The sequence below is a fragment of the Tachysurus fulvidraco genome, chromosome 5, assembly GCF_022655615.1.
Source record: "Tachysurus fulvidraco isolate hzauxx_2018 chromosome 5, HZAU_PFXX_2.0, whole genome shotgun sequence".
In the NCBI taxonomy this organism is placed as follows: Eukaryota; Metazoa; Chordata; class Actinopteri; order Siluriformes; family Bagridae; genus Tachysurus; species Tachysurus fulvidraco.
This window is the reverse complement of record NC_062522.1, coordinates 9,878,553-9,894,761: the sequence shown is the minus strand read 5'-3', so window position 1 is coordinate 9,894,761 and position 16,209 is coordinate 9,878,553. Positions and strand designations below refer to the sequence as shown.

General features: G+C 38.7%; 1 protein-coding gene across 1 annotated transcript in view; it reads right to left on the bottom strand.

Moving 5' to 3' along the window:
- The window catches only part of zc3h3 (zinc finger CCCH-type containing 3), a 78,783-nt gene that overhangs the window by 31,509 nt on the left and 31,065 nt on the right, over positions 1-16,209 (bottom strand). The window contains exon 4 of the mRNA XM_027155664.2: positions 8,242-8,380. Within this exon, the coding sequence (XP_027011465.1) occupies positions 8,242-8,380 (139 nt within the window). The remainder of the gene's footprint in view (positions 1-8,241; positions 8,381-16,209) is intronic.

Genomic DNA, 16,209 nt, shown 5'->3' with positions numbered 1-16,209 from the left:
CTTGATGAATCAATATTTATTGCAGGCAGCTAAATGAAGAGTGATAAGTCACCAGAGCTCAATGCTCAACGCAGAAACAAGCGCACTGTCTCACAAAATCTGAATTAAACAAATGAAGCCAAGTACAAGCCAAAACCCTAAAAAAAATCCCCAACAACCCTAAATGCACTTTTATCCTGAAGCCAAATGCATTTGATTTGAACTGAAATCTGGCCCAAACCACAGGGGGCCTATTAAATACTCAGCACTAATTGAAATACACATCATCAGGCTCTTCAAAGAATACGCTGGTGTTTTTTTCAAGCCGAACTCTATGCGCCGTCTCTTTAACACAGGTCGGATAAACAAGGAAAATAATTTTTAACCGGGGAAAAAACAAACAGTAAAAACTTTTGACTCCAGTTTGGATAAAGGTTTTGTTCGGTCTGTGCTAGGAAGGAATCAAACATGGCTGTTCAACTCTTGGGTCAATATTTGACCTGGTAAATCCTCTGCTGATGGACACGAGCTTCAGTGCTGCATGCTTTCAGTGTCACGATTGACAATTTTACTCAGAAATATGAATGTCTTTTAAAAACTGATCTATGGGTAATATGATGAAATTATTATTTACAGATTTATAAGTTGCATATTTATTACACCAATTTAACAGTGCAGCCTTAAATGGCTGCTAGCTCTTAACATTCTTTGCTGTTGTGCATCATTAATTAACTGTACGGTTAAAATAGCCTAATAATAGCAATGTCCTCAATCTGTTACACACACACACACACACACACACACACACACACACACACACACACACACACACACACACACACACACACACACACACACACACACACACACAGAACACATACAGTCATTCAGGAAAAAGAGGACACCCCATGAAAGCCTGTAATTTCTTTAAATAGTTAAACGTAGACATTTGAACAATATTAAAAGATTCAAGTAATAAAAAAAACAAAACAAATAAACCCAAATGAAAATATTTTAAATGATCCTCCGTTTTTTTATTTAGGTTTTATAGGACAGCCGTCACATGTATTTGTACATAAATTAGCTGAAATGACCTACAGGTGTATCACATGAGGTGCAAATGATTAGAACATTGTTACAGAGCATTTTGAAGCAGGCTTGTCTTATTAAAACCTCAGCTATTTAGTTTGGTTTGCTCTTAATTGTTGAAGTGAGAAGTATCACCATGGTGAGATGCAAAGAGCTCTCTGAGGCCTTCAGAAAGAAGATTGTTGATGCTTAAAGGTCTGGTAAGGGATAATAAAAAGATCTCAAAACAATTTGTAATCATTCGTTCCACCGTCCGGAAATCATTTGCAAGTGGAAAACGTTTAAAACAACTGCCAACAAGAGCAGACTGCACGATGCTTAAAGTCTCCAAAACCTTAAAATATCATCATGGGACCTACAGCAAGCTCTTGTTACAGTTGATGTCTAAGGAGGTTTTTTACACCTGGTCACTTTATGCGTTTTCTGTGATTGGATAGCTATCCGATCGTAAAAAGACCAGGTGTAAATGCCCTCCGAAACGGTTTCGAGACGGATATAAATCCGATGGTTCAAACCACTTCAGGAGGAGGTCTGGGACGCATTTCAGATGAAACTGGACAGGTGTAAATGCATGTGGATGTTCAAGCCACATACGTCAGCGCTAAACTCCTCCCAAACGGAATACGTCACTCACAGGTGACTCGCGAGTCGTGCATCGCACCAGAGACAAATATGTTTTCCCACCAGCGCTGGCTCCAATCTTTCACCCAGGCGTCTCGTTGGGTCTTAAAATGCCCTGCTGCCGCCAGCGAAAATGCAGCAAACAGTAAATGCTGTTTTTTGTAGCAACCCCACACACCAAAGCGTGTTCCATTTCAATTAGCCCGGAAATGAGGTAAAATATATTTGCATTTTGGGCGGGAGTAGAAAGATCGGATTGATATCCGATTCGCCGAGACGCATTTATGTGGCCTAATGTAAATGGAACGGTTTTAACAAATCAGATAGCTATCGGATCAGAGAAAACACATGAAGTGACCAGGTGTAAAAAGCCCTTAAGGGCATGAATCTACAACCAGAAAGAGACTGCACAACTTTAATTATCATGGCAGGTGTGCAAGGAGGAAACTGTCCAAGAAAAACATGAGGGCAAGACTAAAGTTTGCCAAAGAACACAGAGACAAAGGCCAAGACTTCCGGAATAATGTGCTTTGGATAAATGAGTCTGAAACGGAATTATCTGGACACAATAACAGAGGGCATGTTTGATGTAAACCAAATACAGCATTTCAGCAAAAGAACCTCATAGCAAGTGTGAAACATGGAGGTGGAAGTGTTATGGATTGGGGATGTTTTGCTGCAGCAGGACCTGTTCGGCTCATCATCATAGTATCTACTATGAATTCTTCATTGTATTAGAAGGTGTTCGAGGAACATGTGAGACCATCTGTCAAAAAATTTAAGCTTAAGTGCAACTGGACCTTTAAACATGACAAAAACATACCAGTAAATCCACCAAGGACTGGCTGAACAGATCTAAATCCTACAGAGATCCTGTGTGGTGATTTTAAACAGACTCTTCATGCAGGAAACCCCTCAAACATCACACAGCTGAAAGAATTCTGCATTGAAGAGTTGGGAAACTTTCCTCCAGTCGATGTCAGAAACTAGCAGATGGCTACAAGAAACGTCTCATTGAGGTTATTTCACCCTAATGAGGAAACACTAGTTATTAGGACACAGGGTGTCATAACTTTTTCCTCAGTAGAAATACTCATTTTTGTTTATTTATTCGTTTAAGAAGTGAAAAAAAAGTGATTCTTGTTGTTCACTTGTAATTACATCACTTTCATCTAAAGGTACAAATTAAAACAACATGAAAAATTGACATGCTGACATTATTTAATAAAGAACTGAATATTTAATCAGGTCTCCTAATTTTTTCTTATAATTGTAAAATAATAAAAAAAATTAAAAAAAAATGAAAAATGTGTTTCACAGGTACTTCTTGCCTTAACAACTGCCCTTTTGGCTTCAGTTTTGAGTCACTAATACATCCTATCAACACAGGACTATACATACACACTTCATTATACACACAGGACTATACATACACACTTCATTATACACACAGGACTATACATACACACTTCATTATACACACAGGACTATACATACACACTTCATTATACACACAGGACTATACATACACACTTCATTATACACACAGGACTATACATACACACTTCATTATACACACTGGACTATACATACACACTGCATTTAATGCCATGATCCATCTGTTACCACTAGATACCATCCGATGCACATCCATGTCACTTCTGTACCTGTACAATCTGTTTTGCACCTTATAGTATTTTATATATAATATATTTACATATATTTACACATATAAGTACATATTGCATATAATGTGTAGTGCTACTGTAAGGATGCCCAATAGTACACTGTGTGTACTGACTATATTTATGAGCATATTGCACATGTTCATTGGTTGATTCCATATCTGTTTGTTAATTGTACATATTGTGTACACACATATTGCACTGACTATATGTATGAGCAAATTGTACATTTTCACATGCCAACTCATTATCTATATCTTTATCTGCATAACTGTTCTGTCATTCCCGGAGTTGGCTCCTAAGAATTTCACTCCCCAAGGCACATGTGCTGTGGTGATGTGATAATAAAAGTGACTTGACTTGAATTGAGTGTTTTTTTAGTAAACAGATTATCTCTGCATTTCACCACAGGAAAATATATTTGAATAAATTCAAGAAAAAAAAGTTACTTCTCTCATAATTACTCCCATAACAAGATGTCTACTGTTCCGACTAATTCTACAAGTTTTCTGTGGATATAGGTACAGAAATTCTTTTGGGGAGTCAAAGTGTCTCAGGAGTTCAGAAGTCAGAGCACTGCTCAGGTGGTCAGCTTTTTGTCTCTATCACGAAATCCTTCCAGTGCAATGTTACTTTGGTGATCCGACAATGCACCACAAAAACCAGAGAGCATCGGGACTCAATACGTGATCAATAAGTAATATATTTCAGAATATTTCCAAAAAACGGCTGACAAATTCTCAACCAACTTCGTCTACAAATCCTCATCGTTGTTCTAGCTCTCGAAGGATTACTTACCTTTAACTATATATAATGAATTTTAAGTTCTTCATGATTTTAGTCAACAATCTTTAATTAAGCACCGATGCAGAAACACATAAAATTACAGCAATAAAATATGAATATTTTATATTTTGGGGTTTTTACAGTAACAAATGAGTGAATTAGAACGTCATCGGAAACAAACTCATCTGTGTCCTGACGTGTAGTGAGCCAGAGTTCTAGACTACACACTGATTCACGACCTTGGAAGCTGACGGAGACGTGAACCCTCAGTATTCCATCATGTTCATGAAACAAGTCATGCTCTGATCTGTCTCTATGCACCCTATATCTGTCGTCCTGCAATATTGTCATCCTGCACTGTACATGAAGCAGAATAGGCAACCTCAGAGTACAGCCAACAAACTGACAATCCAATTTTTATTTTATAGGAAGTTCATCTGTGGTAATCACTTGTGGAGAACTGGCTTCACCAAACCAGCTGTCAAATGTGTCTATAGCCGATGTGTTTACGCTATGGCATTTAGAGATATGCTACCATGTCTGAAACAGAAATGACGGAATGATATAAGACATTTCAGCACTGTGTCAGAGATGTTTACATTTATTACGTTTGTACATATGGTAGCGCATCTCTAATATAATTGAAATATATATACATATACAGTAATACCTCGAGATACGAGTTTAATTCATTCTCGTATCTCAAAGCAATTTTACCCCATTTAGATTAATTGAAATCCCATTAATCCGTTCCAGCTTGCAAAATTCCACTCCAGTTGTTTTGTTTGTGTTTTGAATATGAAAAATGTACAATACCTGTATTTATAAATGACCAATATTGTATAAAAACATACAGTAATAAAAGACAATGTTAAAAAAATAAACTGGTTTTAATTTACGGAAGATGCGCACGGAGGTTGAGGGAGGAGTAAACAGGCGGAGGAGTTAGGAGGAATTACACTTTCACTTTCGTTCACTTACTCGCTACTGTACACTCTTAATGCTACTTTACACTTAAATGGAACTTAACTAAACTTCACTAAAACAAATGAACTTAACTGAAATTCTCTTAACTTATCTGAACTTAAATGCTACAATTTCTGTTTTCTTTACATTCATTTTGCTTAATTTTCTTCATCATTTTTCTCTTCATTTGTTTTTGCCTTTTTTGTCACTCTTTCCTCACTAACATCTGACGGTTGTTTTAATAAAGACCTGTCCGGTCGGCATATCACACAGCGCCTTTGCGACTCTCCATAGGAAATGAATGACTTTCGGTTTATCGGCCGTCGTTTGTCATGTGCAGTGGAAAGGCGGCTTTAACCGAGTGAGACGCGGGAAGCTGAGGTGGGGGAAACAGAGCACACGTGGTTGTTGGGGATCTTTGTTTCAGCGGCGGCGGCTCGAATGCTCGTATCTCAAAACGTTGCTTGTTTCTCAAGGCAACAATTTAGTCGAATCACAGCTCGTATCTCAAAAAATTTGTATGTCTGAGCCTATTTATTTTTTTTGACAACCAATCACAGTCAAATTTTTAAGCTAAATTGGGAGCTATGAGAATCTTTATGAATACGAGCCCAGACCTTCATATCCAGTCAAAAGCCCCTCTGTCCTCCCTATTTAATCTACTCCATCACCTCCTTTTCCTTATCCTGATAAAGCTCTCTAACAAACTAACACTTTTTCTAGCAGGATTGCATTCAAGCATGCAATATCTGACTATCCAAGTAAGCACAGATACACAGAACTGCTTGAATCTCAAAACAAAGAAAAATAAGTGTCTATGAGCAACAACAACAACAAAAAGAGGACGGATAATAGACTAAGCGGTTACGAAAGAAAGAAAATAATAAGCATTTCATTAAAATGTGAGCAATGCTCTTAAGCTGTAATACACGACATACAGCCTCTCTTTTCTACATGGGTGCGTCTGGGTAGGATGGGGTGGGGTGGGGTGTGATGGGGGAGAATAATTTACTGTAGAGATCATCTTTTCTCTGTAGATAACACTGGGTGTAAAATATTTACACCCGTGCGGAAGACTGATTCATTCATGCCATTAAGCAAATGTGATTTCCCACAGTCACTAGTGTCAGACTGGGGTTATGTTCTGATTGGTGGGTTTCTGTCCTGTGTGGTGGTGTTGCCAGCTAGTACTTTCTTGGTAAGATGATTATTTATCCTATTTACCATTATATTCAGCAAACCTTCCTATCGAGGGCAGCGTGCAGAAAACCAAAGCCGGAAGAATCGACGATACGAAAAACTAGTAATTTATGGTGGCTTGTGGTAAGTCCTAAGTTTTTGCAAGCCTGCGTTCAGAAGGACACATAGAAAGAAGCTTATTGTCAATATGATTTGAAAAGGAAACAATCGAATTGCACTTGGATATAAACCGATACCTCAATTGAACCCCTATGATCTCAGTATGTCCTATTTTCAAATGTCGACTTTTTCGTACGAAGTTGTTTCACATATTAATTGTGCAAGCCACGGTCATTAAAATAAAGAATTAAAATTAAATGCTCCAATTTGATCTGTCTAGAAGAAGTGCATTATATCGGTATAACAGTATGGCTCTGAAAGTAGATCCGGCTGTGACGAGTAAATATTAATGCACGATTTTTGTTGTATCGTATTGTTTCTCTAGCACTAGCTCGTTCACAGGGACTTCTACAGTAGACACTCAACATAACCTAATCTAATAATAAACAGATTTTTATAAAGAAAAATGTATAATTGTATTCTTTTGTTTGTTTGTTTGAAGTCTTATTTGTGAAGTGTTTAGGCTTCCTAGTTTCATGGTAAAGTGACGAGTTACATTTGAGAGAGAGAGAGAGAGAGAGAGAGAGAGAGAGAGAACTGAAGAAGGGATGTCTGTTTATGCTATGTTATGTCTCACATCATTAATAACAAGGTAGTATGAATAAAGTAGGATAGGACATAAGACAAAAAAATCTATAATTCGTCATGTCCCCAAGAATCCGCAAAGTTTCTCTGTCCTGAAAACGTACATTTGTACGTTTTCAGCTATTTCTGGACCTTTACGAAGCAATAAAGACTCCAAAATTGGAAAATAAGCATCATCTCCGAACAGAAAACTCTTAACCACATCTACAGTTAGTGTCCTGTCTGTTATACGTGCCCTGGTGTAGGTGTAGGTACAGTATAACTTCCACATACAGACCTGTGATTTGTTTCTCAGATGACAAATAAATGTTTAATAAATTTAATCTGTTCCTTCTGACCAATCAGGATTACGAATCCAAAAGCTCTGTAGTATAAATCAATCTAATTTCAACTAATTTCAACAAACATCAATTTTGTTTTTTGTTTTTTCCAGAACAAAATTAAACATGACATAATTTATATCAAACTGGATATCCTGACCAGTGTAAAAATAAAAAAAATGGCATAAATATCTATTCAGATGTTTCACTCTCTACTTATTCGAACTGCAAAGAGAAATAGAGAAATAGAACCCACTGACTCTCGAACCGTATATGAAACATCGTGGAAACTAACGACTCTGTGATTCCACTTAATTACAGTACGTGAAGCCTTTCATAGAGCACAATAACAGTGTTATAAACTCATCCTGAGCAGACTGTGTCCATTAAAAGCTATTATTTAAAAAAAAAAAGCCATTTATTCCCACATGGGCATGGAGTGTATCATAGCAGCATGTTTACGGTGTGAGTAATAGATTACTGTGACGAGCAGCGCCTTCCACCTGTCATAATATTAGTGGTGATGAGGTGCTTATATCACGCAGTGTTATTAAGGCCAGCCAGTTAGTTAATGTTTTATTATGTGCCTTCCTAGAGTCTGTTAAAAAAAAAAAAAAATGCAGAATGTCAACAGAGAGGCTTTAATCAGGCCTGTAATTGGTTATGGTGGACTAAGATTGCATGTGGGCTGAAGGACACACACTCACACCCCATTTATTTTTTATGGCAGAATAAAAGTCATTAAAAATAATTCTGTAGAAAACATTAGTGGACCAGTGGTGCTAGTGTGACTGAAAGGAAACGGTGAGGTCTGTATATAGCGGTCCACAACTGATTAAAATGCACCTTACCTTGCTGACTGGACTCTCTTGACTCTGTAAGAGAGGGCGGGGTTGTGGTGCTGGGGGTGTGTCCTGCGTGTGTCGATCTTGTAGCGGGTTTTAATGACCCTTTGAGATGCCGGATTCTGTACCGGGAGAGAGAACGGGTCTGTGGAAGAACAGATAAAAGCACAGGAGAATATTTACAACTCAGAGCTCACGACACCGAAGCAGGCGATAGGACAAAATAACACTTAATGATGACTGAATGCGTTTCGATTATATTCAAAAATAAACCTGCGTTTTATTTTTGTTTTCATTATGAAATGAAACTTCGCAAAGAGACAAAAAATGAATTAGAATTGCAAACTTAAAATTTGAATTTGGACAAATACATGAACAAATAAACAAAACACTGAAAGTTGTGAAAATACTGTAATATAATATATATATATATATATATATATATATATATATATATATATATATATATATATATATATATATATATATATATAAAATGTATGTATGGATTACGTCAAGTACTCAATTACAAATACAAAGTTGATTACGTCAACTTTTACCACCACGTCGGCTGCTTCCGGTCAGATTGGAATCGGACAATTTTTTAAAAATAAAAGTACAAAAACATTACGATATCCACGTAGCCATAAAAAAGCGTTTTTGCGTGTAATGCATCATGAAATTGATATTATATTTTTATAAAATAAAAACAGTCAGATTTAAGAGAACATGCCACATACAGTTTCCAAAAAACTTAACATTCCTTATTAAATCGTTGATTATACAAATCTTATACTTCTAATTCACGTAGCTTTACTGGTAGTAATATGGGTTCTGCTCAGGCAGGGACGTGGAGATCGATCGATTTATTCAGGGTCTGGGAAATATGTGACGGAATCACGCAAGAAGTGAAAAAAAAAATTATTTGCAATAATGTAAATCACATGGAACTGTGTCAGGACTCAACCCAGACTTTTGGCCATGTGCTGTTTTTGTTTATCTTCTTCGTCACGTGTCTGCCCCGCCCTGTCTTCACACCTGATCCTTATTGTGTCATCGTGTCTTTTTATATTTAAGTGGGCCGCGTTGCCGAGTGCAGCGCGGCATCATTAGTTACGTTTACCCCTCGTCATGTCTAGTCTTTAAGTGTCTTCATTTGTATTGCTTTTGTTATCGTCTTTATTATTTATTAAACCCCTTTCCTTTGAAGCTATCCTGCATACGGGTCTGTCTCCTTCCGCTTCCGGTTGTGACAAACTGATATTTGTATCAAGTAATTCTAATGACTTTTTTTTTTTCAGTTGGCATCAACATGTTGAACAGACACAGTCCAGAATTTACGTTTTCTGCCAGGAATTTTCTCTGACATTTGTAATGTAATAAACCATAAATCTATTTAACCAAATACTATTTTCATTTGGCTGGGTTCTAATCTTTCCTTGGTATCAGGTTAACAAACACAGTGGTTAAAAAAATAAATAAAAAAATGCCAGTCTTTGACTCACGATTTAAATATAGATAAATTAGATAGTAATCAGACACTATCGGATGCTCCTGCCTAACCATATCATCATTAAAACAATAAAGAGGGCTTACATATTCTGTAAAGACAAAAGTGTATAAAGTTTTTAAAAAAACAAACCTAAACAAGACATTTAGTCATTTAAACAGATGAATTCCTTATTTGCCTCCAAATCAGAGATCTGCTGAGGAAGTGATGAGACAACGGCTGATGTGGATGATGCTGATAGTCAATGTGAGAACTTCTTTCTTATTTAAGACTCATTAGTAATTCTTTACCATTAATCAACAATGTTGTTTTTCCATATGTAGAGTAGGTTATACTGTAGAGGCTGGTACAGTGACGCAACCTATACTAGATATAGTTATATATATATATATATATATATATATATATATATATATATATATATATATATATATATATATATATATATATATCCAATAAGTGAAGAAAATAAATAAATAAAATAATAGGAAGTGTTTTCCCAGGCCACCGCACAAATCTGCTGTACTTTTATACGTGAGCTGGAAAAGTACCCGAGATCAAACACGGCCAACTGTTTTAATAGTGACGAGCAGAGATCGAGTCAGTCGGTACCTCTAACTCCATAAAACTCAGTACTCCTGCCTGCTCACACGCTGCAGAGTCAAGCATCCTCTCTGACAAACTCCCTTCAGTGGCAGGTGCGCTCCCTAATAAGCTGCACATGTAAAAATGAAGGAATAACAAAGGATGAATTTTTATCAGCCTAATAAATCATATCCTCCGTCTCTCTCGCCTCCCCCCGCCCCCCTTCGCTCCTCTCCTTTCTCTTTAAGCCTCGTTCATTATATCTTTTCACATATCCATCAGAGAAGAGACGGAAGGAGAAGGCGAAGGGAGAGAATAAGTGTGGCTTTTATTTATTTCTGTATCCCTTCATTTATCCATCATGCTGCTTTATGGGTGGCTGGGCAGAGGTGACATGCATGCATGAGGGCTGAGTAAAAGATGGACTCTGCATGGCGGCTCCTGCACACTGCCTTTTCACACCAACGCTAAAAAGCCCAAAGATTTATTCCTGCCAGCTACCATTTAGCATGTTAGACAAGTCAGCGGGAGAATGGAATTACTTATGGAACTTTAAGAATTCTGTAAAAAAAAAAAAAAAAAAAAAAAAAAATGCTATTCAACACTTTTTAATAGCATTTCATTTTCCGCAAAAGCTTTTACTACGCCATAATGGGGGTGATGCCTGGATTATAAGCAAGGCCTGTCTCCGTAGGGTTAAGCAGCTTGGCTAAGGAAGTGCCATGTAATAAACACCATGCTCTATTATAGTGCACAGTAAAATCTAACAAAGCCATTATTTCCTCTTCCTCGTAACACACATACACACACGCAGGCAGGCATGTACACACACAAAAACCTTTGCTTCCTATTTTCCTTAGTGTCTCAGACAACTCTTTGTCTCTCTAATGAGTGAGCAGAGAAACTGAGGCCGGCTATGAGGAGAAATATCCAGGAGAAACAGAGGAACATGATAAGGAGCTACAACCTGACTCTCCAGCTATACACCAGCTAATAGATACAGTAGAAAAACAAACAATAACGGCCAACTCTCAATCACTGGCTGTAACAAAACAAACAAACAAACAAACAAACAAACAAACAAACAAACAAACAAATAAAATACAATACTACTACTAACAACAACAACAACAACAATAATTTACATACATAAAACTATTGTAAATCTAGAGAAGACATCTTTTTTTTTTTTGGAATGGATCGAAATTGCTAAACCTGGCGAACATTCTCACGTTGCTGTTTTTTTTATTAATGCAGCCAACTCACTGTATAATGTTGAAGAAACTTAAATAGCAAATAAAATGACAAAGACTACCTAAAATGTTAAATCTAAATCCATAAGCATCCTATACAAGCTGTAGAGTTAACTGGTGAAAATCTGTCAAATATAAAACTTAAAAATACTGAAATTATTTTTTTTTAACTAGCTTAGATTATTTAAAAAAAAAATATTAATATTGAGACAAAACACTTGTTATTGTACTCGCATGTTGTATACGACCCTTTCACCTGCCGTACACATGGTACAGAAACTGCTACTATAGAAATGAAAACTAAATGAAAACCAAGCAAATGAATATAAAAATGTGATTATGGAAAGTTAATCAACACTTTCTTACCAATCACATTTAAGAATTTAACAGTTGTAGAAATTATAAATAACATTAATTACTAATATGGAAGGAATGACTCCGTGGCAATGTCTTTAGACGTGTTGTATGGCTTACTAAAGATGAACTTTCCTTCTCTCACACTATGTCTTTCCTACTCTTCTGGAACGTCCACTTTCCTAGTGCGTCCACGTTCCTACTCTCTCCAAGTGCGTCCACGTTCCTACTCTCTCCAAGTGCGTCCACGTTCCTACTCTCTCCAAGTGCGTCCACGTTCCTACTCTCTCCAAGTGCGTCCACGTTCCTACTCTCTGGAGTAGGAACGTGGAGAGAGTAGGAAAGAGAGAGTTGGAGAGAGTAGGAAAGTGGACGCACTTGGAGAGAGTAGGAACGTGGACGCACTTGGAGATATCCAAGTGCGTCCACGTTCCTACTCTCTCCAAGTGCGTCCACGTTCCTACTCTCTCCAAGTGCGTCCACGTTCCTACTCTCTCCAAGTGCGTCCACGTTCCTACTCTCTCCAAGTGCGTCCACGTTCCTACTCTCTCCAAGTGCGTCCACTTTCCTACTCTCTCCAAGTGCGTCCACGTTCCTACTCTCTCCAAGTGCGTCCACGTTCCTACTCTCTCCAAGTGCGTCCACTTTCCTACTCTCTCCAAGTGTGTCCACTTTCCTACTCTCTCCAAGTGTGTCCACTTTCCTACTCTCTCCAAGTGTGTCCACTTTCCTACTCTCTCCAAGTGTGTCCACTTTCCTACTCTCTCCAAGTGTGTCCACTTTCCTACTCTCTCCAAGTGTGTCCACTTTCCAGCCCTCCACATGTTGTTATTTTGGATCAACTCAAGTCTCACAACAGTATCCTGACCTTCCCTGACATCAGTGACACACTGGCTTGAGTGTCCTTACTGCTAATCACAACCCCCTTTACTGGGGCTTTCCAAACTGGGTTGCCTGATGGGTATTTATCAGAAAACTATCCTTCATGCTTATTCCTGTGCAATGGACACATTTCTACAGATTCCGATAGCTGGCACAGCACAGCGCTTTTTTAAAGATAAAACAAAAACACCAATTACTAGCTCGTCTGTAGCCGCTACACGCTAAATGCTGCCTCATAACTTGCGGCAGCTCTGGAATTCAATCATGTCTCATGGGCCAATATTCAGTCCTCCTGTCTAGCGTCACCACTCCAGCACATTAACATTTACCCTTTTACACCTCAGCTACTGGTAGCTGCTAGATCTAGGGGTCATGCCATGCCATGACTATCATGCTATGCCTTATTGAGGTGTTTGCAAATTGCATTCAACACCAAATGGGATCTGTCCTTCCAGTGTTAACAGAGATCTTCTGTAACATGCCCGGACCAAACCACGATTAGATTACAGCATAATGCCAAATTTATCTGTCACATCTGTTTTATTCGTATATGATCCGATGGCTCCTGAAGAAACATGTATCCTTTGCCCTGGGAGCGATGTCTGGCAGTGTTCAGTAAGTCCCCAACCCACTGGTCCTGTCCTGCAAGATCATTTATTTTCTCAGATTCTCTTTTATACACCTTTCAGCAGTAGGACTTGCTCAGAGATAGTATCTGCCTGCATTTCGGGATTTGAGAAAGGAATTTACAAGAGGTGTGTATATTATTTCATTAGCTTACAGCATTTCCAAGTCGGAGACAGCAAGCGTACAGCAACAGGTCAACACGATACTACACAGGCATCCCGATTTCCCAACATATAAATGCCCAAATTGTAAATGTCACAAGGTTTTGCACACTTTCCTTTCAGAGCCTGGTCCATGTTGACAGAATAGCCATTATAAGATGAGTAAATTGAGGCCAAAAAGGGAATCACGCAGCAGATGATCATCAGGCTGTGAACCAAGACCAGGAAAATATTCCCCACATCAGCACACCACCACCAGTAGCCTAAATGGTTGCGAAGGCAGGTCAGATCCATGGATGCATGCTGTTAAAACTTAATTCTGACACCACCATTAGGATGTAACAGCAGATGATTTATCAGACCAGTCATCATCTTTAACTCCTCGGTTTCTGTGACACTGTGTCCACTTTAATCTCATATCGCTGTTCTTATCTGTCAAGCACACCGAACCCTGATGCGTCTTCTGTTGTCGTACCTCATCCACCTCAAGGTTCGATGTATTGTGCCATCTGTGATGCATTTCTGCTCACCATGTCTATAAAGAGTGATTATTTGAATCAGCTTGATCAGGTCGGGCCGTTCCGCTCTGACCTCTCTCATCAATAAGCCAGTTCTCCCTGCAGAACTGCCACCAACCGGATGCGTTTCATTTCTTTGCACCATTACGTGTAAACTCTGAATTTTGTTTTGTGTTAAAATCCTAGATCAGCATTTTCTACAACACTCAAATCATCTGCTACCAGCAACCAGGCCAGAGATCACATTTATTCCCCATTCAGAGGTTTGATGTGAACATTAACTCAAGCACTTTATCTGTATATTATGTTAATAATTTATGGCATTTAATACGCAATATCTCCCACTATGCCACTTTATGACAATACAAACTGTTTACAGCTCTTGATTTTATTTATTATTTATTATTATTACTCTCTGTAGATGAAGGGTGTATTGGCATAATATAAAGCACATTAATGTAATTGTATTTTTCTTTTCTTATTTAATATCTGTAACAACTACACTATGACAATAAAATGTATTGATATTAAAGTTTAAATTTATAAAATATGCTGTTCATGCTTACATATTTATCCCACTGTTGTTTCAGATCATCCTGTGGCTTGGGAAAACCCTTCACATGGTAAAATTTAAACTTCCCTGTTTTTTTTTTTCGATAGCAAGTATCTGAAATCACAAGCACAGCAAAGAAAATTGCATTTAAAGATTTTATTCCAATTCTACTGATAGATGCCAACACACTAAGTTAATTACATTTCCATGTATGAATTATTCATTCATTTATTATGGAATACACCTGATTTTCAGGAAAACACCCTGGAAGACCGACTGACTGAGAAAGCCTGACTGAGACAGACAGGTGGGCGAATGGACCGAATGAGACGTACAAACGGACAAACCGACAGACGGACAAACCGACGGACTGACTGAGACGTACAGACGGACGGACTGACTGAGACGTACAGACGGACGGACTGACTGAGACGTACAGACGGACGGACTGACTGAGACGTACAGACGGACGGACTGACTGAGACGTACAGGCGGACGGACTGACTGAGACGTACAGGCGGACGGACTGACTGAGACGTACAGGCGGACGGACTGACTGAGACGTACAGGCGGACGGACTGACTGAGACGTACAGACGGACGGACTGACTGAGACGTACAGACAGACGGACTGACTGAGACGTACAGACAGACGAACTGACTGAGACGTACAGACGGACGAACTGACTGAGAAGTACATACGGACGAACTGACTGAGAAGTACAGACGGACGGACTGACTGTGACGGACGGACGGACTGCCTGAGAAGTACAGACAGACGAACTGACTGAGAAGTACAGACGGACGAACTGACTGAGAAGTACAGACGGACGAACTGACTGAGAAGTACAGGCGGACTGACTGAGAAGTACAGGCGGACGGACTGACTGAGAAGTACAGACGGACGGACTGACTGAGACGTACAGACGGACGGACTGACTGAGACGTACAGACGGACGGACTGACTGTGACGGACGGACGGACTGCCTGAGAATTAATTGTACAGATCAGGAGAACAGTTGTGACTGATTTTCACTGCATGTTCCCCAATTCCACTGCATTAATGTCAGGGTCATGGCACTGCCAGCACAACACAAATCGTTCTACTGAATCTGTTTATAAAGCAAGTGTAATAAAGCAGAATAGTGTTGTACCAACCGAGTTCTCACTCCATGATGTGTAAAGAAAAGTAGACTTCATAATGAATAATAAATATTGCAAAAATATTGTGGAAATAAAGCAATGCATCTCAAAGAGGCAATAAGTTTGTCTTTTGCCCAGTTAATACAACAAATGTGTCCAGACACATCAAACCTCAGTAGTACCACACAAAATTTTAGAATCTGCAACAGAAGCTATCTTCTACAAACGTTTACACACATTGTGTTTGTGTGTGTGTGTGTGTGTGTGTGTGTGTCCATGAGATTGCAAGGACAGTCTGTTTCATATGTGCTGCACAGTGATTTATAGTTTCAGTTGGGCAGCATACAACTGGACCTTAAGGCAAATGTGTGTGTGTGTGTGTGTGTGTG